Source organism: Denticeps clupeoides, chromosome 9 (genome assembly GCF_900700375.1).
Source record: "Denticeps clupeoides chromosome 9, fDenClu1.1, whole genome shotgun sequence".
NCBI classification, from domain to species: domain Eukaryota; kingdom Metazoa; phylum Chordata; class Actinopteri; order Clupeiformes; family Denticipitidae; genus Denticeps; species Denticeps clupeoides.
The window spans coordinates 17,762,373-17,789,152 of record NC_041715.1 but is presented as its reverse complement, the minus strand read 5'-3'; the positions used below and the strand labels follow the sequence as shown (position 1 = coordinate 17,789,152).

At 44.8% G+C, this 26,780-nt stretch overlaps 1 protein-coding gene across 2 annotated transcripts in view; it reads left to right on the top strand.

Annotated features, from left to right (window-relative positions):
• The first annotated feature begins 15,512 nt into the window (after positions 1-15,512).
• LOC114796374 (ephrin type-A receptor 6-like) overlaps positions 15,513-26,780 on the top strand; it is a 132,176-nt gene continuing 120,908 nt past the window's right edge. Inside the window, exons 1-2 of one of the 2 annotated variants that reach the window (XM_028990259.1) lie at positions 15,513-15,591; positions 24,821-24,885. In XM_028990259.1, coding sequence (XP_028846092.1) covers positions 15,513-15,591; positions 24,821-24,885 — 144 coding nt within the window. The remainder of the gene's footprint in view (positions 15,592-24,820; positions 24,886-26,780) is intronic. The other variant, XM_028990260.1, reaches the window with a different exon arrangement.

Genomic DNA, 26,780 nt, shown 5'->3' with positions numbered 1-26,780 from the left:
TGTTTCAGCTGGTTCTCCTTCAGTTTCTTTTGGTAATCTTGTAATCTAGCACATTACAAAATGTGCTAGAGACAACAAAGCAGCAGATATGTGCTAGGAAGTTGTGATTATGACGTTTCTTCTAGCACAAGAAGGTAGCACTGTGTGGAGAAATTCATTTATTAAACAATTTTGGATTTTTTTTTCTATTGATAATAGTATACCAAGGAGCTGTTGGTTCTTTATTGCATTCAGTAGGAATGAGTAGAATACGTGGAAATGGCTGACAGCAGAATGCGGGGCACTCAGCGCGGAGACTCCTGTCTCGTCCTCACCAACCAGCAGGAAATGACACAAGCAGAGCGCTCTGCCGCGATGCTCACTGTCTGGCACGCAGAACCGCGTCGCCGCAGGAGGAGAACCAGCGGGACTTGGGCTGAGGGTGGTCAACAGGAGTGGTTCTAACGAGCTTTCCTCGACTAATGAGGCCGGGAGATACCTCTCTCGTGGAACCTGAGTCGGCATTGCGCAGAAGAGACACCTGGAAGGCCCGCTGATGGCACCGCTAATGAAATACCTCTGAAGTATGCAGTCAGTTGTAACCAGCGTCATATGCCGGCCCACACCCCCCCCCTCCCCCCCCCCATGCCAATCAAAAATGTACACTGAAGCAAAGTGGTAATGCATCTGTTCTTTTTTTTTTTCTGTTCAGAGACGTGTAACACCGCAGACTGCTGTTGGGACATAATGTTCTAATTATAGAGATGCGCCGCAGGCGTGCCAACTGTCCTTCCACACAAGGAGCCGGTGCTTTGTTGATGGTGCGTTAAAGTGCCTCACATCATCAGCCTAAACTGACCCATTTATTTCCGTGAGAGGTCGCAGAGGTCTTCAAGGATGCGAACGCTCCTCCGTGCACAAGGCTCAGGTTACGCGTGAGCGAGCGTGCAGGTATATACGGACCGCTGACCCAGTTCGATTTCCTGTGGGTTGCGCTCAGCGCTCCAACGCACGGGCGCTTCCGTCGTGACATTTTAATGGGCCGCCACCGAGGCTCCGTTCAGGTTTAAGTGTTGTTGGGAGGGTTGGCGCCAGAGGTGAAGGCGTGAACAAAGGTAGCTGAAGATGACGGCCCAACGCAAGGCAGCTATACTTACCTCGTTCGCCGTGATGAAAAGCAGCAATTAGCTTGTCTATGACAAGAATCTTACCTCAGTTAACGGTGCCCCAGCCAATTATTCACTTCAGAGTTCTCAAGATGAGCAAGAACCCCGGACAGATTTAAAAATAAGCAAGGGCCATCAATCTGCCAGTGCATGGTTACAAATTGACTTTAACAGCTTTTTTTAAGGGGTTCTGGAATGTGCTATTATATTTATATCTGTCTTGCATGTAATTATTAGGTAGGGCAATAAATCTGAACTCTCTCGCAGATGTCCTGCTGTGAATATTTTTAGAGGACTGGTACAACGCATCTTTAATTGTACAATTAATTGTACAATTTAGCTGAAACTAAAGGAAAATGATCAGTGAAAGGTTTTCTTTTACTTTTGCTTCCTAAAATAAAAAATAAATAATCCAAAGTCATAGAAACATTTAGTATTTATTGGTGCTGTCAGCCTGGGATTAGAGCAGGATCAGTGGTTTCCACATTAAACTCATCCCTGATAATCTCCCGTCACCATAACCATGGCTGGATTTCGGGCACAGAGTGTTCAGCTGTGATCATCAGCCGTACAATTTTGGAAAAGAGTGATGAAGAAGAAGAAAACATATTTTGAGGGTCATCAAGCTGCCAGTGAGGCCTGATGCAGTCTAATGTCTTCGCCCATTATTCTGCCTCAGTGCCACCCATCCTTCAGATTAGTGGCGATCAATGCGGTTGAGGTGGACCTGCAGCGATCACGCTGTCTTCCCACGTCTATTTCCTCCAGTTCACAGTAAATACCACCTGCACCTCTCATCTCACTCAATTCAGCACACTCACACACGCTCTTTAAACTGAATGCTGGCTTGGTCAGGCATGACACATTGCTGCTTTAAAAAAAATTTTAAATAATGAATGCTATATATCTACACATATACAATATATACAAGCTCTTGTGTTGACAATACTATTTATTTGCCAATGTAGGACAATTTTAAAAATACTTTTTGACTGCTTAATTCACATTCAGGTTAGACGTCCAGAGCTCACTCCAAGTCACTGGACAAGGTTCCTGGTCGCAAGGAACTCAAAGCAAGGTTCTGCTTTTGAGGGGTAATCCATATTCATATATTTAACATTTATTTTTTTGTCACGCTCCTGTCTAGCTTCAGTGTTCAGTTTATAGAAGAGTAGAAGTGAAATTCTTGACTTGGGGTGTCATGTGTATCAAGCCAATGACGTGCGATGCCAGAGTGACACGCGAACTGGGACCAGAACGAGAGAGACGTGTAGGAGGAGACGAGAAACCTCGGTGCGGCGGGACGCAGGGAGGCAGGTAAGTTCCTCCGCGTTAATCTGCGAACGTGGACGGCGCGAGCCGCAACACCACACTGATGTTGTCGTTCGCGTTTTAAGACACAAGACAGGGCAGGACAGGGCGACAGGAAGGAGTTTGTGGATCAGGAGAACAGAGAGGACAGGTACGGTCTTACTGGGTTGAAGGTTTTCGGGGCCGAGTCGAATGGCATGCGTCATTCAATGACTGAGCAGTTGGCAGCTGCTCTCCAGCCTAATATATAGGAGTCACGTTACCTCGTTTCCGTGTTACTCCCGGTCACATGATGAAATCATGTGACAGTTCCCCCCCACCCCCCCCACCCCCCCTCCAGGGCCGGATGAAACGACTCGGGATCCAAGACCGTTCTTCTGGTCCATAGCCGGTCAAATGCACAAGGCACTGGACCCCCCGACCTCTGCGGCGAGAGGCAATAATGCGCTCCACAGTGTAGGCGGGTCCCCCGTCGACGATGCGTGGCGGTGGCGGATCCGGAGCCGGAGGATGAAGCGAGGATCGGACAATGGGTTTGAGTTTACTGACATGGAAGACCGGATGGACACGGATGGCAGGAGGGAGCTGGAGATGGTATGTGAGGGGGTTGATCCGACTGAGGATCCTGAATGGTCCGATGTATCGAGGGGACAGTTTGTGTGACTCAGTCCTGAGACGTAGGTCTTTGGTGGACAGCCACACTCTCTGTCCCACTCGGAAGTGCAGTCGACGAGGGTGCCGGCGATCGTGCTGGGTGGACATCCTTCAGGAGCGATGAGGAGGGCCGACCGCGCAGATTTCCAGGCCTTTCGGCAACCGCGGATCATCTGACGGGCCGAGGGGACCCCACCTGCAGGCACCTGGTGCGTGAAGAGGGGGGGCTGATATCCATGGCACGAATTGGGGTCCCCGATCAGAGACGATGTCCTGGGGGAACCCATGGAGGCGGACCACGTGTTGAAGCACGAGGTCAGCGGTTGTGGCAGAGGACGGTAGGCCGGGCAGGGCGACCAAGTGGACCGCTTTGGAGTAACGATCCACTATGGTCAGGATGGTGGTCATACCATTAGCTTCAGGGAGGCCGGTGATGAAGTCCAAGGGGAGGTGGGTCCAGGGACGATGAGGAATGGGAAGAGGACGCAGGGGCCCAGCAGCCGGAGTGTTGGAAGTCTTGGCCCGGGCACAGACGTCACAGGCATCCACGTAGGCCTGTACGTCCCGCCGTACTGAAGGCCACCAGAATGCTCGGCGAATGAAGGAGAGGGTACGTTGGCGTCCTGGATGGCCTGAGAGGACGGAGGAATGGCCCCAATGCAGTACATCGGGCCGGCAGGTATTTGGGACGTACAGGCACCCGGGTGGGGTGTTGTCTGGGCCAGGGTCGGATGCCTGGGCCGCCCGGACCTTCGTCTCGAGGGACCACCGGAGAGGGCCTAGGATGCGATGAGGAGGAAGAACGGGTTCGGGGTCAGAGGATGGTGAGTCTGGGGCATGTTGACGGGAAAGAGCATCGGCTTTTTTATTTTTGGACCCGGGACGGTAGGAGAGTTGAAAGTTGAATTGCTCGAAAAATAATGCCCACCTCGCCTGGTGGGGATTGAGTTGTTTGGTAGCTTTGATTGATATGAGGTTTTGGTGATCGGTCCAGACCAGAAAGGGGGTGTCACCGCCTTGTAGCCAGTGCCGCCACTCCTCGAGGGCCCACCTGACTGCTAGCAGCTCACGGTCCCCCACCCCGTATCGCCGCTGTGCAGGGGTGAACTTCCGCGAGAAGAAGCAACACGGGTGCAATTTCCGGTCCGGACCGCGTTGAGAGAGGACGGCGCCAGCACCCACCTCTGACGCGTCCACTTCTACAACAAACGGAAGGGAAGGATCTGGGTGTTGAAGAATGGGGGCGGTGGTGAAATGACGACACAAAGATTTAAAAGCTTGAATGGCCTCAGTGGTTAGGCGGAACGGACGTGGTGAAGGTTTGGTGAGAGCAGTGAGGGGTGCTGCGACCGTACTGTAGCCACGGATGAAGCGACGATAGAAATTTGCAAACCCAAGAAACCGTTGCAGTTGCTTCAGCGTCGTGGGTAGGGGCCACGCCACTGCTTCCAGCTTCTTGGGCTCCATGGCAACACCCTGGGACGAGATGGTAAAACCCAGGAACGTGGTGGAGCACTGGTGGAAGGCGCATTTCTCCAGCTTACAGTACAGTCGGTGGGCGAGCAATCTCTTTAGTACTGCTCTCACGTGTTGAATATGGGATTCCAGAGTGGGAGAGTAAATGAGTACGTCGTCCAGGTAGGCATACACCCACCGTCCCAGCATGTCCTGGAGAGTATCATTGATGAACTGCTGGAAGACGGCGGGTGCGTTGCATAGACCGAATGGAATGACAAGGGATTCAAAATGACCAGTGGGGGTGATTGTAGGCCGACCTGAGATCCAACTTCGTAAAGTATTTGGCTCCCGAGAGGGCGTCAAGGGCGGTGTTGGTTAGAGGTAAAGGTGTTCGATTTTTGACTGTGATTTTATTGAGTCCACGATAGTCCACGCACGGTCGCAGGCCACCATCCTTCTTGGTCACAAAGAAGAACCCTGCCGCGGCCGGGGAAGTCGATGGGCGGATGGTGCCGTTTTGAAGCGCCTCTGCCACAAACAGCTCCATGGCCAATTGCTCTGCCTTCGAGAGGGAGTAGAGATGTCCTTTCGGGGGAGTGGTTCCTGGCAGCAGGTCAATGGCCATGTCGCCTGGTCGGTGGGGAGGCAGCTGGACAGCTTTGGCTGGACTGAAGACAGTGACTAGGTCGTGATAGCAGGAGGGGACATGGTCTAGGACAAGACGGGTCGGTTCTGGGTTCAAGGAGGCAGACGGGGAGGGCTGTGGCAGAAGGCAATGGCGATGGCAGTGCACTCCCCACTCCAACACCACGCCCGATGACCAGGAAAGGTGCGGTTCATGGAAGGACAGCCAGGGGAACCCGAGGAGGAGTGGTGAGGTGATAATATTGGTCACTAAAAACTGAATCCTCTCCACATGCGAGTCGAGCCGGAGATGAAGAGGGACCATGCGGTGAATGATGGGTCCTGCGGAGATAGGATGACCATCCACGGAGGTGATTGTGAGAGGACTTGGGAGGAGTTCCAGGGGAATGTGATGTTGTTGGATGAAGGAGTGGTCTATGAAATTTCCAGCCGCCCCGGAATCCACAAAGGCTGTGGTGGAGATGACTCGCTGATTACATTCCAGGACGGCCGGGAGAGTGAGTCGGGAGGTCGGTGGCATCAGATGTGGAGGAAGGGGCCCAGCTGACCGCACCGTGCTGATCTGCTGGGTGTCCCGTCTCCCCGGACGACTAGGGCAGGTCAGGCGGATGTGTGAGGGGGAAGCGCAGTATGCACACAAACCCTCCCGAAAACGCCGTTGCTTCTCTTCGGGGGTGAGGGTTGTCCGTCCCAGCTGCATGGGTTCCCCCCTATGGTCTGGAGGAGTGACGGTGGGCTTAGGTGGTGATAGAGGTGGCCGGGGAGTCTGGTGCAGGATTGGAGTGGGGGCCGCAGTTTTCGGGAGTGCCAGCAGGTGGCGGGAGGTCGGTGGCATCAGATGTGGAGGAAGGGGCCCAGCTGACCGCACCGTGCTGATCTGCTGGGTGTCCCGTCTCCCCGGACGACTAGGGCAGGTCAGGCGGATGTGTGAGGGGGAAGCGCAGTATGCACACAAACCCTCCCGAAAACGCCGTTGCTTCTCTTCGGGCGTGAGGGTTGTCCGTCCCAGCTGCATGGGTTCCCCCCTATGGTCTGGAGGAGTGACGGTGGGCTTAGGTGGTGATAGAGGTGGCCGGGGAGTCTGGTGCAGGATTGGAGTGGGGGCCGCAGTTTTCGGGAGTGCCAGCAGGTGGCGATCAATCCGCAGCGCGAGTTGTATGAGGGCCTCATACTTTGCTGGCATCTCCCGGCTGACCATCTCCCCACGAATTCGTGGGGCCAGTTCCTCATAGTACATCATCCGGAGGGCGTGGTCGCCCAGCGGAGTCTTTGCAGCCAGGGTCCGGAATCTTGCGGTAAACTGGCTGACAGATGAGGAACCCTGGCACAGATGGTAGAGCTGCGACGCGACATCTTCCACACCGTCCGGATGGCAGAAGGTGATTTTCAATTCCTCCACGAATTCGGAATATGAGTGAGACGTAGAACTGGGTGAACTGATTCGCGCTGCCGCCCACTCTGCCGTGGAACCTCCGAGCCGGGAGAATAATAGGGCAATTCGGGACCGGGCGCTGGGGTAGCGGCTAGGCTGCAGCTCGAAAATCAACGAGAGAGTGGTGAGGAGGGCCTCGCCGCTCCCCTCGGTCCTGTTCCAGCGCTCCGGGAGCAGCAAACTGGGTTCGGGAACCGCCGGGGGGCGAGGGCTCTGCGCAGCGCTCGCCGCTTCATGCTCTCGGTGCGCGACAGTCATCTCATGTATGCACTGCCGCAGGAAGCGAACCTCCTGCGACAGACTTCCAAAAAGATTCTCCTGCCGCGCTATTCGATCGCATAGAGCAGCGAGTTGTGAAGCACGTAATTCGGGCTCAGTCATTCTGACACGCGAACCGGGACCAGAACGAGAGAGACGTGTAGGAGGAGACGAGAAACCTCCGTGCGGCGGGACGCAGGGAGGCAGGTAAGTTCCTCCGCGTTAATCTGCGAACGGGGACGGCGCGAGCCGCAACACCACACTGATGTTGTCGTTCGCGTTTTAAGACACAAGACAGGGCAGGACAGGGCGACAGGAAGGAGTTCGTGGATCAGGAGAACAGAGAGGACAGGTACGGTCTTACTGGGTTGAAGGTTTTCGGGGCCGAGTCGAATGGCGTGCGTCATTCAATGACTGAGCAGTTGGCAGCTGCTCTCCAGCCTAATATATAGGAGTCACGTTACCTCGTTTCCGTGTTACTCCCGGTCACATGATGGAATCATGTGACACAGAGAGAGGGAACACCGACATCTGCTTCTGGCGGCTTTGTCACACCTGGTCGCTGCGTGTTCCCAGCAAAGAACACACCCCAAAAGGAGCTCTCACACAGGCAGGCAGGTCCATAACAACAGACACACAAATGCAATATAATTAAGCTCATTTCTAAACCTTAATATAGTTTTTAAATTCGGATTTTAATGGGAACATAGCTACTTAATTTAATTTACTATTGTGCTGGGGATACGTTTTTGGCTCCCTGAGACTAACCGTTGAAGCTAGCAACCTAAAAATCGAGGCGAGGCCAAAGGCCTACGATCTGATATATTGGATGAGTCGGTGCCACCAACGGGGGTTTGGAAAACCCGGAAAAGTAAGAAAAAGGCAACAAAGGACATGTGTTACATTCAAGGCTGCCACGCTAAGACCGTGAAACGCACACAAACAACGATATGGTGTATTGGTTGTTTTGGTAGGTGGTACGGGCCGCCCACAAATCGGGTTCAAAGTGTAAATAGTACGGTTTATCATTGTGCAGAGGAAGAAATTTTTCTTGGCCGAGTCTTTTTTTTTTCTTGGCCAATATGTCACAATCTGACATATTGGTTGTATCACTACCATAACAAGGGTCAGGAAAATCTGGAAAAGTAGGAAAAAAGCCAGAAAGGCCATATCATGCATTTGTGGCTGCCACACTAAGACCTTGAAATACACAAAAAAAAATTACTGAAAAAAACTTGGAATGACACGGTCTCCGCACAAAATGACATATTGGTTGCTTCATTGTTGACTATAGGACGTCCACAAATCGTGACCATACTATTAAAAGTGTGAAAAAAATTGGTTTCTTAGAATTTGCAATGACACGGTTCACAGAACACACCCTCCTTGTCAGGTCGTGTGGCTTTTCGTTACACTAACATGCTAACTTTTCAACATGCTCCAAACGTCACCAAATGTAATGTGATGCATCTTGGCCACGCCCTGTTTGTGTTTTGATGTTAGCATGCTAACATTAGCATGCTAACAATCTAACTTTTCAACATGCTCCAAACGTCCCCAAATTTAACATGACGCATCTTGGCCACACCCTGTCAGCGTTTTTGATGTTAACAGGTTAGCAAACATCAGCAAATTTCACGTGACCGCCTGCTCCATCAGCTACTTTAATAACACTGCCTGATTTCTTAGCTGAGACCAGCTGAGGAGGCCATGCCTGCTCATGCGAAAAACGCCCGGACAGGCCCATCAAAATTTTCATCTGGAATTATGGTGTCTAGTTTTTCTATTGACATTCCATTAAAAGATTGGTAATGTAAGAGTAACATGACAAATATGACATTAGAGCCATAATAAACCATGGTGTTTTTGATACTTAAGAAGGTTTGAAGGAAAATTCTTCAGAAAAATTCAACTGAATCGGATGACATAGATGTGTCACGTTCCCTCTGATTATTGGTGTCCACCAGCAGAAATCCACCTCACCTGCTACCTTCAATCTCCACCACCCACATTGTCCACGCTGCCAAACCTTCCGACGATCCACCCTCATGTTGCGCATTACCTGCTACACGCAACTGTTTCATTGTTTGTTTGCTTTAATGATGGACCTTGTACAATATGTCTTCTGTTTGGTTAATTCTTTAGCTCGTCCCTCACAAGTCATTTGAGGTCATTGAGGGTCTTCTAATTTGAATCAGTAGCAACCATTAGGTTTCATTAAAACTGTAGAAAACATACATGAACAAAATTTCCAGACATAGATGTAAATCTAGACTGGTGCATCAGGTTCTTATGTCCTTCACTAGTTACATGCCTGCGTATTTCATTTTCCAGAAAGAGGCTAAGTTGTAAACGCTTTCAGTTGGCACCAGTCCGGATGGCCTACAGAAGCCAAACACAAATGCCCCAGACCATGACCATTGGATGTGTTAACATTAGCATGCTAATATGCTAGCATGTTCTATGTTGGTGATTTTACAATTTACTAATTTAACCACGTTCTACCTGAACATCCATCACATCATCTTACCTGCCCTTACTCATCTTTAGAATTCTTTTGTCTTTTAATTGACTTAATTTTAGAGTTCAGTTAATTTCTTTTCTTTTCATCGACCATCCTTCTGTAGCTATGTATATGTAACTATGTAGTCAAACTTTCCTTACTTATTATTATTTTAATGATTATGATTGACATTCTGTGTACATTTTCTAGTATGTAAATGAAAGTTTTTCTATGGGTTGTAGGTGGTAAGGGGTCTTTATTTTGTAGCTTTTAGTCAACTGTTAACACCTTCCTGAGTCCGGAATTTGATAAATATTCAGTAAAAAGAACAATTCTGCATTTCAGCTTTGCGTGGAGTCATACTGCCACAGCTTTGCAGCAGTTCCTGCTTTTAAATGATGTTTGGGCTGCAGCACAAATCCACTCCAATAAATAATTCATTAGCTCGTGGTGCTCTGCCCAACTATTAGCAGAGCTCCACCTGCTTCCTAGTGAAGTTTTTTTGCACAGTCATTTTTTGTGTCATCTGACGTGCCACTCCAGTGCCATTAGTTATATTGTATTTGTGTATCAGATGTTCTCAAGCAAATGTGAATAGAGCCTTAAATATTCTCAGACACAGGCATCCCGTTGCGGTGCTGCAAAAATATATTTAGCCATGTCGTGCATGTTATTATGCATTTCATAGCTCACAAAGGGATTGAAGAATTAGAAAAATGATAATGACTTTTGAACAGCATGGGCTCCATTGTCTCTCAGTGTCTTGTGACCGCAGAGTCACAGCGCCCAGCATGCAGACAATCATGCTTTGCTAAATTTTATGAAAACAAATCACAACAGGGCCTTGTGTGCAAGTTTGGGGAAGCACTGCTAGGAAACTCGTAATGACCTGACCGAACATTTGGATATCAATTCTGATATTCCGTGGCTATTCAGTTTCAGGTGGAGACTTTTATCGTTGAAGCGGCTATTCCGTCATTGCGCCATGGTGTGTTATGAGCGTTCCACCGCTGGGGTTATTGCCCCTCAGGAGTTTCTTCCAAAAATGAGATCTACTGTATTTGCTCTTCTCATTGTCCCCCATATCGCAGGGCTCCAGATTAAAATCCATGCCCCATTAGGCATCAGGGGGAGGTGGGCAGCTTCCAGGAGAAAAATCTGCGGTGTCAAGGATTGCCTCATTTCTGGAGAGGTGTCTTATCTGTGCAATGAGCACACAATTACTTTTTAATGATTTCATGCTGCCTCATTAGGGGCGCAGACACCACAGAGACTGTTAAAGATAATCATACATAATGCACATGGGGCCTAGCTGCAGATAGGACAGGGCGTATAGAACAGCCCCTTTCAGGAATTAGAGCCCCCCAAAGTGACGCCTATCACAATACAGCAAGAGTGATGTCTTTTTTAGGATCCTGTCCATGGTAGAATATCCTATTTTAATGGTTCTGAGAACTCTGGGCCCGACTGGTGTAATAGGCTGCAGATGCACCACATCGACTGAGCATGTAGCTGAGACACACACAAGCCATGGGTAGAATTTGGGTGTAAACAGTATTGATATCAGAAAATGCATATGGTCGACTACAGTTATGTACGGGGCAGTGGTGGCCTAGCGGTTAAGGAAGTGGCCCTGTAATCAGAAGGTTGCCGGTTCGAATCTCGATCCGCCAAGGTGCCACTGAGGTGCCACTGAGCAAAGCACCGTCCCCACACACTGCTCCCCGGGCGCCTGTCATGGCTGCCCACCCTGCTCACTCAGGGTGATGGGTTAAATGCAGAGGGAAAATTTCACTGTGTGCATCGTGTGCTGTGCTTCTGTGTATCACAAGTGACGATCACTTCACTTTATTATACAATGTACAAACGCTGGTGAAGGGCAGACTGCACATAGACTGAAAAGCATGCAGCAGCTTACACAGGAGAGTCGGGACCATTCACTTATGGCATAATTCTCCAGAGAGACACATTTTTCCTGCTATGAGTGTTTTGTGTGTTCCTGTCTGTACACTTTGTAAATAAAATATTGTCTAAAAACTCTTTCTCAAAGAAGGGCAATGTTGCTTGGGATGCAGCACAATGATGGCTTTCATCTTTTATGAAGTCGGCATCGGCGGCTTTTAGAGGACCGGTTGAGCAGACGTATTATCAGTGTGAAAAGCTGTCAGCTTTGGAGATTTGATGCCTTTTGGAGACATTGTCTTTCTCCTCGGTTTTACCTCACCCTTCCCACACGCCTTTTATTTTGCCAGTCAGTAAAACTGTGCAAGAATTGCTGCTGTTTAAGTTGCTGAAGAGTCGTGTAAATGAACAGAGCTACAAAATCTTACATTATTCTTCCGGCACCAGGAGAGTCTGGTGCTCTCAAAACAATGCACAGTAGCTCACCTGCTCTCTGTTAACGTCCATAGCATCTTGTTTGGATTGTTGCATCAGAGTTGATGAATCTGATGTTAAGAGTGGACATGAAATATTTGTGTCATGATGTGCTTCCTGATTGCCATGACTGTTTCCACCTGTACGTATTCTATAAATGTACCTTGCATGTGTCTAGTCGGCCCGCCGTCATTGTCGTTCCTTTCGTCCCGTATGTTTTTTTTGTCTTGTTGTGCATCGTCTTATTTATATTTACATCGCTCTGTGTTCCATGGAGACAGTAAACCATGAAACCATAAAGTGCTCAAAAAGGAGTTAGAAAAGTCCACTACTACTATTACTACTAGTAATAATAATAATAATAATCAAAATATTAAAATATTAGTAATAGTAAAAAAAAATAGTAAAAAATTAGTAAAAATATTATTATTAGTAATAGTAGTATTGTAGTATTATTTTCCTGGTAAAAAAAAAAAACTATTTAGTGGTAGAACCAGTGATGTTCTCGAATTGAGCTTGCAACCTGTATCAGAGGAAACAATTTCATCTTTCAAATCCATCTCTCTAGTTGCACTTCAGGTCTTGCTGTTACAGGCTATGGAAGGCAGTTAGGTTCAATAGACAAAAAGATTTTAATCCAGACATTTTTTCCCTGAAGAAAATGCATGAAAATAGATGAGGTGAACATGTTCCCTTCTTAACAGTGTGCCTGACTCAGCCCTTTCCAGACAGCATCAACATCTTTCAACATCTTTAGAAAGACCCCACACCTATTCAAAAAAAAAAACAATGCTATGGAACTTTTTATGTTGACCATGATATGGATATTTGATAAATGATTTAGCACACAAACCTTGGCCCACTGGTCAAAACAAGTGAAAAAAAGATCTTTATATTTTTTAGCAGTTTTAACGCATTTATAACGTTACCTCCAAACCGGCGTTATAAATCTTAAGTATCATTATACATTGCAAGATTTTGCTTACTGTTTTTTTTTACAATAAAATTAAATGGGAGAGGGAAGTTATTTTGACATCAGTTGCACAGATGTCTGTCTGCTGCATGTATTCATGTATATATACAGCTTTCACTGTTACATAGCTTACAACAGATAATGAAAAGGAAATTAGGTTTTATTTGCATTTGTATCTGTGTACACCTGCCTGTATAGGACTTGTCAGGAATTTTCTTTCTAATCATTGTTTTATCATTCAAGAGAGGACGGCATTTTGAAGCATTTTGCTGAGAATGTCTTTAAGAACATGGACTTGCCCCGACTTCACAGAATTTACACGGACCACCTTCTGCACAAGCCCGTTTTTCTCCCTCAGCCTGGAAATGACTAATCCTCTCAGCAGAGGATTATTCACCTTGGGCATAGCGCTGCATTTATCATGTGGTGATAGCAGCAGAGACGCTCAAGTCACTGAAAGTTGGCCAATGGATTTAATCAGCTCATACACAATGTAATAAGTTGGAACCCCACACTAGATAGCTGCCGCATGTCATTGCATGGGCGATGATCTGGTAATTAAGTTGCTTTAGACACGATTAATGAGTTCAAAGAAATGTTATTATGCAGTTCCCTTAATATATTGATGGAAATGCATTTCCTTCCACTGGATTAAAATGACTGCAAAACTATTATTTATATTTTATATTTTAGTACACAGCCTTCCATTTTTCAGCCCAGATTCATTTCTGGTATACCACTTTTACAATGGTCATTGTCCCAAAACAGCTCTGAAGAAGAGCCCAAGGCAACAATGGAATGAATCAAACGTGAGAGCACCCTAGAGGTAGATCAAAGTTACAACATCGGCTGGATCATAACCCAGAAATATCCTCTAGTAGATGACATGGAAGAGGACAGATCTGGACTCAGCATCTGGAATCTAGAGCTTAAACAGTCCACAGGAGCAAAGAAAAGGAGGAGGAAGGATGCATGGACGAAAAGGCTATTTTCCTCCAAGGCCCACCACCTAAATTCAGATTACACAACTTTGGATCACTGCACCATTTACACTAAATAACTTCCTGTCCTGGGATTTTGGTTGTAAGGGTTGGTAATACATGTCCAAAATAGCATTCTGTCACTTAAAAACATACAACCAGATACTCATCAGCGACATGATCACTGATCAATCACTGAATTTACTTTCGACAACCCTAAAATCAGGCTTATAACCTTGACGTTTGACTTACAGTGCAACTTTTTTTTTTACTATGATGGACACAAAACTTCCTTTAATCTTGTCCTAACACCTCTGGAAGAGAGTGCAAACAGTCTATATTAATAAAGACAATGTGACTGATGATTAAGAAAGTGTGGTAAAATCCTGGCACAAATGTTGCACGTAACATGACACCGTCAGAAACCGTGGTTCTGCTGCTTTATATAGATCCCTGCAAATTAGATATGTTTGATTAATCTTTTAATGTTAATACATGAGTGGGTCCTGTCGTGCAGTGAACTTTATTTTTACACAATCATATGATTTTTTTAGCTCTTTTTTAATAAACAACCATTTTGTTAAACCATTCAATTTTACCATGTTCTCAATAAAAAGCAATCACAAGACCTATGAGCCATGAAATGATAGAAAAAAAATATTATTATGTTATAGACTTGCCTCAACAATAATTCCTGACTTTCCCAAGGATTTCAGCCATTCCTGTTGCTGTTTTTATGTTTGAAAATGTTTCTCCGGTTTGTTCCACAGGTTTTAACTTCTTGGACTTTGTGTTTGTCCAATAATCACATTTTTTAACAAATCTAACATAGTTATAAAAGTCGTGTTTGTCTCTGAGACCCCTAAGAATGTTTCAGAAATAATGTTGCATGTAAGCATAAGGTACATACACTGCCTACTGCCCTACTTCAGATTAATATTTACTGCTTGTATGAGTATGAACGATCTTCCTTTAAGTATTATTCTTCATAGTCCGTGATCTTGGTCAGTACACATTCAAAAGACACCTGAAACGTATCGCTGGTCTAGTAGAAGAGTAAAACCGTGAAAAATCATATCGATTTTATTGTGTTTCTATTTTCCAGAAACCGTGAAGCCAAAACGTTGCCTGACACAGAAGCCAGATCTCCGAGGCTCCGTTCAGTTGTCAGCTGACACCCTCTAGTGCCGAGTACAGATCCTGTACAGATCCGAGATCCGAGATCGGAGCTGGGGGAGAAGCTCCTGCTCACTCTCACCTCCGGAGCTCCGCGTCTCCGTCTTTACGCGCAGAGACTCTGGACACCGACCGGCAGCGTCCACGGTTCCCGAGATCCAGACGAGCCGGGAGACACGATGCTTCCAGCCGCCGGGGGCGCGGAGGGGACGGAGCGGGGACGTTCGGCGCGCGTTATGTAAAGTTCACCTGAAATATTGCTGCCCTTCGGCGGGGGGAGGCGCGATCGGCTGTGTTTTCTGCCGCCAACCGCGATCTTCAGGGAAAGACTGAACTTTTCTTTTATGATTTCCCTGCGCCGGACTTTGTCGCCATGGATCGCGTCCGGGACCATCTTTGCGCAGCGGGTCCGAGCGCGGCGCCAAGCGCGTCCTGGAGCGCCTCTCTGATCGCCGCTTCTTAGTCTTTGTCCCAGTCTTTCTTTTCTTCTTTTCTTATTCGTTTTTTTTATCAACCGGATTTTCAGATCCAGTGGTGAAGACCTGAGTCGGATGCAGCTTTTTTTTTTTTTTTTTTTTGCCCAGTGGATAATAGTTAAGTCATGACTTTTGGACGAAGATTCTGCCTCGTTTTTATTTTTCTGCGTGTTCTCTTCTCTGACTCGAGTCACAGCAATCAAGGTGGGCTGCCTTTCCTCACAATGCACCATGATACAGCATGAACTTCACATGAACAAGTGATGTCTCATGGCAAGGTTTACTCATAAATGACGCTTAAGGCACTTCATGCTGCCCTAACTTGTATTCTCTTATTACTGTTGGAAAGAGAAGGTTGTGTGTTGGAGAGGGAGAGATAAAGAGAGCGATCCAAAGTACCATTGCAGCTGATAAAGTGTGGTTTCAAGTGTTACAAAGTTGTGGAGGACAGGAAAATCGGGCATTTTTTGAGGGGCTCCTCATGTCCCTGAGCCTGTTGACGTCCCTCCTCACCAGCGAGATTAGCTCAGGTACGACACAGAGGTATGGAGTCCGAGCAATGTTTAATACGCTACATAAATCCTCGACAGAGCCACACACACACACACAGGCCATTATGGGTTACTCGTCGCCGAGAGAAAAGCAGTAGTGTCACTTTTATTGAACTGAGAGAACAATAATATAAAAGCTCTAGGGGGGGGGGCTGATCCAAGTGTATTCCTGTAAAATCAATTGGACTATTTCAAAGCTCCGTGAACGTGCACACGCAGAGCTGCGTTCCTAACCGAGTGCAGCACTTGTTGGAAACGAGCACATGCTGTAAAACTTTGCACATATTCGCAAATTTCTAGTTTGTTCCTCGAGAAAAGCAAGCAGAACGGTTGGAAAAAAGAAGTAATAAAATACTTCATATAGAAGAAGTTTGAGAGCGTGATTTGATTGGATGGCCGAGGGCTGTTTACTCTTGTGACAGTAAGGCTGCAGAATACTGGATCTTACAGGCCCGTGTGCATCAAGGTTTAAAGGAACCGGCGGTCGGATGAGCCATTTGGAATGGATTGAATTGGTTGGAAAACCCAGTCGAGAACCAAGATTGTGCTGAAGAGCCTCAGGAGTCTCAGGAGAACCAAGCTGACACTGTAAATTCATCAAAATAATTTTTACTCATTGCATCTGGTAAACAAAATTGTAGTGAACTACATCAACAGCATCATCATCATCATTTGTATCATAATTGTAGAAGGAAAAGCTTTAATCCATTGCAATGAAGTAATAAACTTATGGTTCTGGCACAATAAAAAGATCATTTGTATAGTCATTCATTTATTTGATTTTAATCTAACAATTCATTCATTCATTATTTGGTCTGAATGAGCCCTTTCCCAACTACAGGGTGCCGCTGGTTGTCTCCCTCACTTTACTGTCATATTTTAAGAAGCCCCTTGATTCTAGGTCTGTGTGTTTTCGAGCAATAGGGCACACACTTCAGCCAGAGTTTGTGTAGGTGTTGTGAGCGTTAATGGCTTTCGGTGCTGAAAAAGTGCGCCTTCTCATGGTAATTAAAGTGTCAAGTGCTTTTAGATAAATGTTTCTCCTTCTTTTTTTGCCTTATGTAAAATATAGTATGAAAGCCACACAATCACACATTTACAACTCGAAATATTAAAGCCCAGTATCAGCCCAGTGTTTTACAGCATGCAGCATATGCACAATATGCTACGTAATTCGTGAGCCCTCAGAAAACAATGCAGCCTAACAGTGCACATCATCACAGTCACCAAAATGACAAATCCAATTCTGTCTTGATGTGTGGAAAACAGCATGACGTGAGGAAAAATGAACCTGTTCTAAATCAACGCTCTGGGAAATACGCTGCAAAGCAGCAGGAAACTTTGTAGGGGGTAGTCAGATCAGTTGATCACATTCATGTAGCTAATAAATGCATGTTGCATATTATTGTAGAAGAGTAGAAGATGTGAGGTGCAGTGAACAAGTGGTCTTATCACAAAAGAAAATGGAGAGGATAACTGGAGAAAGCCATACACTCATTAATTTGTGGTAAATTTGCTTGTTGAGTAATTATCAGATCATTTTGGTCTATATGTTATCCATATGTATGTCTATGTTGTCTATATATATACACTTATACATATGTATCTGTGAAGATTCTCAGTCATCCAGGTGAATTTGTCTGAAAGTTGAGTCGTATGTTGTGTATACGCATATGTATGTTGTGTATGCTTTTTTTAATCATCAGTTACACTGAGCAGGCTATTGCTGTACGTTTTTGTTATGCGGAGATTTCATGATAGGTCATTGTGTTGGAGCTGTTTGATCTTTCGCACCCCTTGCTGGCAGCAGTGGGAAATCATGCATCACTGCAGTCTAACCTGCGCTGACTAGCCTACATCTTAATCTGATTTGTTATCTGTGAGGGGTTGCTTTTCTGGTGAGACGGGCACCCATCGGCCTTCCAGGACACTCGCAGATTGAGATCGCTGCTGTTGTGGCTGACAAAGCCTTAAAGTTCTGCCAGCAAGCATGTCAAGGATGAAGAGCTGTGGGCTGTTCTCACCTGCTGGACATTCCTGATCAGGCAGCCAGATGGTTTCTGCAGCTCAAAACATTTACAAGCCGCAGATGATGCATAGATCAGTATCTGTCCCCGACTATCCAGATGGATTATTCAGATTATTATGTATTATTATAAAATTGTAGAAATACCGGTTTGGATTCTCACACTATATAAGCCACTTAACGCTTCAGCACCATGGAGAGCTCAGCAACTTAGTTGAAAGTGAAGTGATTGTCATTGTGAAACACTGCAACACAGCACACGGTGCACACAGTGAAATTTGTCCTCTGCATTTAACCCATCACCCTGAGTGAGCAGTGGGCAGCCATGACAGGCACCCGGGGAGCAGTGTGTGGGGACGGTGCTTTGCTCAGTGGCACCTCAGTGGCACCTTGTCAGGTCGGGATTCAAACCGGCAACCTTCTGATTACGGGACCGCTTCCTTAACCGCTAGGCCACCACTGCCCCTAAAACAGTTTTACCCAACAGCTATATACAGTGGGTACGGAAAGTTTTCAGAAAAGAAATAATCACATGTATTCAGACCCAGCTCAGTATTTAGTAGAATAATCCCTTTGATCTAATACAGCCATGAGTCTATTTGGGAAAGATGCAACAAGTTTTTTCACACCTGGATTTGGGGATCTTCTGCCATTTCTCTTTGCAGATGGCAGATTGGATGGTAAATGTTGGTGGACGGCCATTTTTAGTTCTCTCCAGAGATGCTCAATTGGGTTTAAGTCAGGGCTCTGGCTGGGCCATTCAAGAACAGTCATGGAGTTATTGTGAAGCCACTCCTTTGTTATTTTAGCTGTGTGCATATGGTCATTGTCTTGTTGGAAGGTAAACATTCAGCCCAGTCTGAGGTCCTGAGCACTCTGGAGAAGGTTGTCATCCAGGATATCCCTGTATGTGGCCGCATTCATCTTTCCCTCGATTGCAACCAGTCGTCCTGTCCCTGTAGCTGCAAAACTCCTCCACAGCCTGATGCTGCCACCACCATGCTGAGACTTTATTGGACAGATGATGAGCAGTGCCTGTTTTTTTACACACATAGCGCTTAGAATTAAGGCCAAAAAGTTCTATCTTGGTCTCATCCGACCAGATAATGTTATTTCTCTCACCATTTTAGAGTCATTCATGTGTGTTTTAGCCAACTTTCATGTGTTTTACACTGAGGAGAGGCTTCTGTCTGGCCACTCGACTGGTGGAGGTGCTGTAGTGATGGCTGACCTTTTACAACTTTCTCCCATCTCCAGACAGCATTTCTGGAGATGGGAGAAAGTTGGAGCTCAACCTTAGTGATCTTTGGGTTCTTCTTTACCTCTCTCACCAAGGCTCTTCTCTCCTGATAGTTTGGCTGGGCAACCATTCTAGAAAGGGTTCTGGTCGTCTTCCATTTAAGGATCATGGAGGCCACTGTGCTCTTAGGAACCATCAGTGCAGCAGAAACTTTTGTGTAACCTTGGCCAGATCTCTGCCTTGCCACAGTTCTGTATCTTCGGGCAGTTCCTTTAACCTCATGATTCTCATTTGCTCTGAACTGCATTGTGAGCTGTAAGGTTTTATATAGACGGGGGTGTGGCTTCCTAATCAAGTCCAGTCAGTATCATCAAACACAGCTGGACTCAAATGAAGAACCATCTCAAGGATGATCAAAAGAAATGGACAGAACCTGAGTTAAATATTTGAGTGTCACAGCAAAGGGCCTGAACACTTAGGACCATGTGATATTTCAGTTTTTCTTTGTTATTAAATCTATAAAAATGTCAATTCTGTGTTTTTCTGTCAATATGGGGTGCTGTGTGCACATGAATTAGGAAAAAAACAAAAAAAAACAAATGGCTGCAATATAAAGAGTGAACATTTTTAAGGGGTCTCAATACTTACATACCCACTGTATATCAAATGTATGGACAAGCTTGGAACTTAAATGGGTTTATAATGCAAAACTGAAATGATTGTGACCTCTAATCCTACAATTGGACTAGTTTCTGTTGGCTCCATGGGAGAGACGCCACATTCACTCACCCACTTTACATAATTACTTAGTCCTGCCCATCCTGGGACACATGGTGGAGACTCACCCAGAGCAGGGCACACCCACATGTAGACACATCCACACCACACACCATTGAGTGTCTCAAGGGAAACTGTCCCTGTAACTACTGATTGTAAGTCGCTCTGAATAAGGGCGTCTGATAAACGCTTTAAATCTATACAGATAATTCCAAGTTGCCAATTCATCCGGGGAGAAGGGCATAATTGTGCAGCTCTGGTATCAGAAGACTACCTAATGGGGCAAATATGCTGTTTTAGCTCATTCCATGCATTTACTGCGGAACAACACAAGCTGCAAAAAAGGACAAAAAACATAACAAAGGAGTGAAGAATGATGAGTGGGGGGAGTGGCTTGTCCATAGGCAAAATCTTGTCTTCAGGAGAACACATTTATATCCAACTCTGTCTAGTTTGTTCACGGCCTGCAGGTCGTGAAATGTGTCTGAGCATCTGCACTGCCTTCCTCCTCATTTCTCTCCTCTTTCTTGCTTGCTTAAGGCCGTCCATATGGCATTTATGTGATATCGTCATGGAGGTCAATAAACACAATGTTTGCCTTAATATCTGTGGATGAACAGTTGTTCAGGTTTTTTATATGCATCCCACCACTTTATATTCATTCAGGAAAAATATATAAAAAAAAATAGCTCAAAGGAGGTTAACAGGTCCCGAAAGTGATTTTGTTTTAGCAAAATATGCATGAAATTAATTAAATTAACGCATAACATTTTATTCTTTGGGTGCAGTCAAGCGAACTGCGGACATAAACTTGGTCACTTCAGCGTGTGTGTGTGTGTGTGGGGGGGTGACTACTTATGCATGGAAAGCGCATGTATATATATCACCAATCAGAAAATAGTAATGGTTTTGTGGAGATGTATAGGTTTGTGTACATCCCCCTGCCTCCGTTTATCACCACCACGCCATCGTTGTCACGCAGCTGAGGCGGTTAACGCTGAGTCAAAAAGCCGGCAAAGTGCGGCGGCTAGCACGCCTTCGGAATAATTCAACTAATTACTTGTGTGCAGATGCCATTATGGCATTCCTGCCTGATAAGTCACGCTGTAAGAAGTCATTAATAGATGCTGCTGACACAAATTAACCGAAGCATCAATAACCAGGCAGTTGGTGTAACTACAGTTATTTATTTATTTGGCACCATTTCTTCAGCCCCATGTCCCCTTCGTAATGGACGCTGGTCTTCAGTTTGCATGATTTACTCTTCTTTCTGTAGCTTTTGAAATGTATGATTGGTTTTGTTGTTAACCACAGTTAATGTAAATTCTCAAAATAAAGAGACCATACGTACTAGTTGACCATACGTACTAGCATATTGGCAGTAAATCCTTGATAAAAAGGATTACAAAATATATTATTACTGCTCATCATTTTGGACACAAAATGTGTGGTTACAAAGAGATGCCTGTTTGCTGCATTTGTACCTCAGAAACGACTATTTCGGGACTCCTATTTCAGGTCAGGTGTAAACCTTATTTAAGCTACTATTTCAGGTTACTGCTATATAGGAACTCGCAGCAGTTTGGGTGAATGTTGATAGGCCAAATGCATGATCAAAGTCAAAATCAAAGTAAACTTTATTGTCATCTTAGCTATACAGAAAGATGAGATGACGAGGCTAGAGTTACAGAATTCCTGAGAATGAGGTTGTCTTCCATAAATCAGCAGTTGAATATATATATAATCTGTTGAACATTCTATAAACGTTCTGTTGAACGTTCTATAAGCGTTGTCGAGCATTGCAATTAAGCGACGTCACTGACGGCCTCGTTACGTCACTTTACAGTTCCCGCGAGCTATTTTGAGAAACAGCAGTAGAAACTGCAGAGAAAATTTATATTATAAATGATTAATGTCAGTCGACTGGCCAGTAGGAACATGTGGGTTGTCCACTAACTCGTACATTTGGAGCCCTGCAAAGATCCGATGTTCTAACCTCGCTGTGATATTTGCCAGCTGTTTTTTTTCCAGGGCCACTTGGCCAAAGACAGCGATGTAATTAACTCATGTTAATTACTTCCTTCGAAGGCTTCATTTCCTCCCTGCTCTAAATGCTTGCTTACAAATGTTTGTGAACCCCCCCCCCCCCCCCCACACACACACACACACACACACACACACACACACCCTTCAGTTCCCATAACAATGAATAACAAAACTAACTTTTTAGTAAGAAACCTTTAATTGAAACATTAATTAAATCTGTTACCAGTCTGTTAATATTTCCTGTTTTGCTTCTTTCTTTCTTTTCATTGTTGTTGCTGTTAAACAGCACTGTGAAACACGTGGTGGGAAATGCTGAGGTCTCGATGTGTCTGCTGTGTTAAATTATTTATTCTGGAAAATTCTCTGCACTGTGACTCTCGGGGCTGCTATTTACAGCAGGAGGGGAGGGGGGGCTTTGTTTATTTATTTATTTATTTATTTATTTTTAATAAGTCATAGTACAGCAAGCTGCACACTGAATCCATACATCATTACCGAGCGGGTGAGTTTCTGTTGGCTCCACGGGAGAGACGTCAGCCCAAGTTCAGGGAACTGTGGAGATCCATGCTTTAATCATGCTGGAGCACCTGCTCCATATTGGCTGGGGGATGCATAAAGAGGGTGTTATGGCATCATTGTGAAGAGCTTTCCTATGTAGATTTATGTGGCCTGCCTGTTCATGGTGGAAATTACTTAGTTTGAGTAAGTTAAATGCCCCCTTGGTGCTTTGTCACCCTCTCTTCAACTGAAGGTTTAACTGTTGGGGGTCCTTTTGAATTAACAAGCGCCTTCCCTGTTTAGTTAACCGTATGAAATGTTCAGAAAAATATTTTTTATTTTGTACAATTTAATTCCTGAGAGAGTGTGAATACATTTCCATGAAGACAGCACCATAAAAGAAAATAAACAACTAACAACTTTAGAATTTATGAAGTCACAGTCAAAACAGGATGAAATAAGAGGTTTTAATCCACAGCTTACCCTGTCCTGGTGAGACTTGGTTGATCTCACATCTAATCAGCATGTAAGATGCATTGTTGTTTAGATTCGAGACAAAGTGTCCACTTACTTTGAGTGTGTTCAAACATAGAGGCAATTCAGATGAGTACATACTGCAGTTTATACTAGCCATCAGTCTCAGGATTGAGTGTAATTTGTATGATACCAGGTCCTTTAAGAGTCTCAATTTCTAATCCATTCAGGACAGCTTGTGAAATGTTTTTGTGGATGGACGGATGGATGGATGGATGGATGGATGGATGGATGGGATGACTATGTGTACAGTAGTACATGTCTGTACCTAACTGACCTGCTGGCAGAGACTGATTTCATCGCTTTACCATACATTCATACGTTCAGTGAGAGCAGCATGTATGTGGTCATATACAGTGTCTTAAAAAGTGAGGAACGAGGAAGTAAGAAAGTATTCACCACAGTATGTTCTTCATATGCCTTGCACATCAGCCTTTGAAAATGACTTCAATGTCAGTATTGGAAGCACTCTGTGCCTGGAGTCGACCACAATGCTGAAACATTTAAATGTTCATCAGACACTCTTATCCAAAGGGATTTACAATCAGTAGTTACAGGGGCAGTCTCCCTGGAGACACAGGGTTAAATGTCTTGCTCAGAGGTAGTAAGTGGGTTTGAACCTGGGTCCTCTGGTTCATAGGCAGAGGTGGGTGGAGTAGCCAAAAATCTTTCTCAAGTATGAGTAGCGCTACTCCAAAATAATAAACTCAAGTACAAGTAAAAAATGACTCAAGTAAAAAAAGCATGTAGTGATAAGTCTAAGTACAGATTAAGTAGTAATATCTAATGAATTTTTTTAGAAATTATGTATTCAGACAGAAAAAAAATAAATATGCTGATTCTGATATTTCTAAAAAATATAAATTCTACTACTTATTATTATTGTTGTTCTTTTTGTTAATAATATTATTATTTAGAATAATAATAATGGACTAAATCTGAGTGTTATATTGTATATAACGTATAAGGGTCATTATGAACTGGATTTCTGTATTCTTTCTGTAACCTTTGGTTTTGGCACTGGAGACACTGCCATTTTTCATGTCTGTTGGTGAAAAAATGTTGTGATTATTGTTGCTACACATGAATCTACTGTCAGCATCTGTCTAGCAAAATTAAAGAATTTAAATGGTTTTAAAAAGTTTCCCAATGTAGCGAAGTAAGCTTAGTTTCTATTTCACAAATATACTCAATAAAAGTAAAAAGTATGGCATTGTAAACCTACTCTTAGAAGTAATTTTTTTTTTTCAAAACTTACACAAGTAAATTCTATGAAGTAAATGTAATTGTTCATAGGCAAGTGTGTTCCCCACCAGTCTACTACCACCCCAGAGTTAAGTAGACTGTAGAGGGTTGGAGACCTCCAGGACCAGGGAAGAAAATGTCAGTCTCATGCACTGAAGTGCCTCGTTCCTTTGGCAGCATTTGAAGCATTACACAAGAACATTACATCCTTTGTCTAATTTGGGTGTTGGTACCCTGGTGGGTAACACACACTCACCTAAGAACCAGAAAACCACAAAAGTCACCGGTTCAAACCACTTACCATCATTCTGTCCTTGAGCAAGACACTTAACCCAGGCTGTCTAAATAAGCCTGTCTGCTGTCTTTTTTTCTTCCAAATATAGACAAAGTTAGATAAATAATGATTTCTATTGCCATTTATATTACAGAAAAAACGCATTATATTAAAAGTAGTGTAATTTAATGTATAAGATGCAGTGTGTCATGTTTGATGATTCCTTTTTCTGTTTTATGCAGTTGTGCTGTTGGACACCACGTCTGTACTGGGAGAACTGGGTTGGAAAACGTATCCCATGAATGGGGTAAGCCTGCACTGAACACTGAACTTGCATCTTTTTAGCCTAAACATGCAACACTTGATCTTTAATATGTTCATAGCCTGGTCCAACTTAGCGTTACAAGAATTCCAAGTTAAGTGTTTGTTGACCTGTCCTTAAGTGGTCTGACTTTTGACCGTAGGCCTGAATACATTCTTTTAATTCTTTCATATTTTCCTGAGTGACTCAGTTGTCACCCTTAAAGTAGTAGAATGATCTGGGGCTTGCTGTGTTACGTGCTAAGCCCGGTAAATGTCTCCGAATCACTACATTTCTATTTTGTACCACGTTTGAAGCAGTGTCCTTCACATTTTCCTTTTGGCTCTAAGCAGGCAGTCCAGTGTGCTGAGGCCTCACCATAATCAACAACTGGTCAGAAAGTTACAGGAGGACCATTAATGGTATTTTATTCAGGTAGATAGATATGCTGCGTACCATTCAATGGAGTCTGAACTCTGGTCATGTCCCTGAGGAACCCCGTGCCAGAATGTTTTCTACCTTAACAAAGCTCAAATTATCTCTGGTAAAGCGAGATGTGTGTTGGAGTGCAAATAATCTGCCCGGGGCGCTCTGAATACTGTCACTGGCATTCAAGCAGGGTGCCAGCCCTGCCAAGGGCACATGCTGGCAACCACAGAGCGGGCATATTTACATGTCACATGTTAATGACCGATGCCTTTATTAGGAGACAAATGCGTTACTTTTACTCGCTAAGGAGCCAAGCTTTTAGTGCTTTCCCCTCTCCCTCCTGAGCTTGTGTCAAAAAAAGGGACTATTACATCATGTAGGTCAGTCTGACAGCAGCCAGGAGGAAAGGGCTGGCTGCAGCCTTGACTCCATGATTAAGCTGTCAAGACCTCTCTTTACTTGCCCAGGAACACCGGATTGCCCATGAATATGTAACGTGGGGGATGTGAAAGCCGGGCAGGGAGTAGAGGGAGATCTTTGGGAAGAAAAATGGCTCTAAAACCATTCTGAGATGTGAAAAAGCCAATCCAGTGACTACTTGGACTCAGTCTTATCTGGTTGCCATAGGTACCATACAAGCCTACCATGCATGGCTGCTGAATTCTTCTCAAAAAGAGCACCGCTGACTCCTGCTGAGAGCGTTTCCTCAATGTCTGAGTTGGACAGGGATTTAAATAACGTGTATATTTCACGCTTGTTAAGAATTCTAGTTGCTTACACATTATCATGCTGCTGCATGTCTCATTATATTACCATTATATTACCATTATTTTATGTGAATGTGCTTGGCAATATGATTTCCTAAATTTGCTTTTGCTTGGTTGCATTGTTTGTTTCTCAATTTAGATTTTGGTTTTCATCACTGCATAATGACTGAATGCAACCGGACACCCGGAGGAAACCCACTCCGACACGGGGAGAACATGCAAACTTTGCACAAACTCTGTCCGAGCCAGTATTCTAACTCACAACCAAGGAGGCCATGCAACCGTGTTTTTTCCTGTTTTGACATTTGAATATGAATTTGTCTGTCGGTGTAGCCGCAGTGTCGTCTTGAATTTGGTCGGACCAGCTCACGTGAATAAACATTTTGAGCACGTAATGAAAGAACCCAAAAAGTGAGTACTTCAATGAGGAGGGGAAGCTGCAGATGATTACCATGGCTACCTGGGAATATTTTTAATTAAAGCAAAAATTAGGCAAAGGCTCTGCATGAGGCGGCCTCTATCAATTAATTAATAGTGCCTCAGCTCTCCCATCACTGTAATGTATTTTCTAATGAAAGGTTGCATACCAGATTCTGCAGCAATTTGTGGAGAATGCCTCCTGTTTTGAGATGCCGAAATGTAGGACATTCTTCAGAAGGCTGAAATTTGTTTATTCGCCCATTATATTCTAAAGGAAGGTTGGCA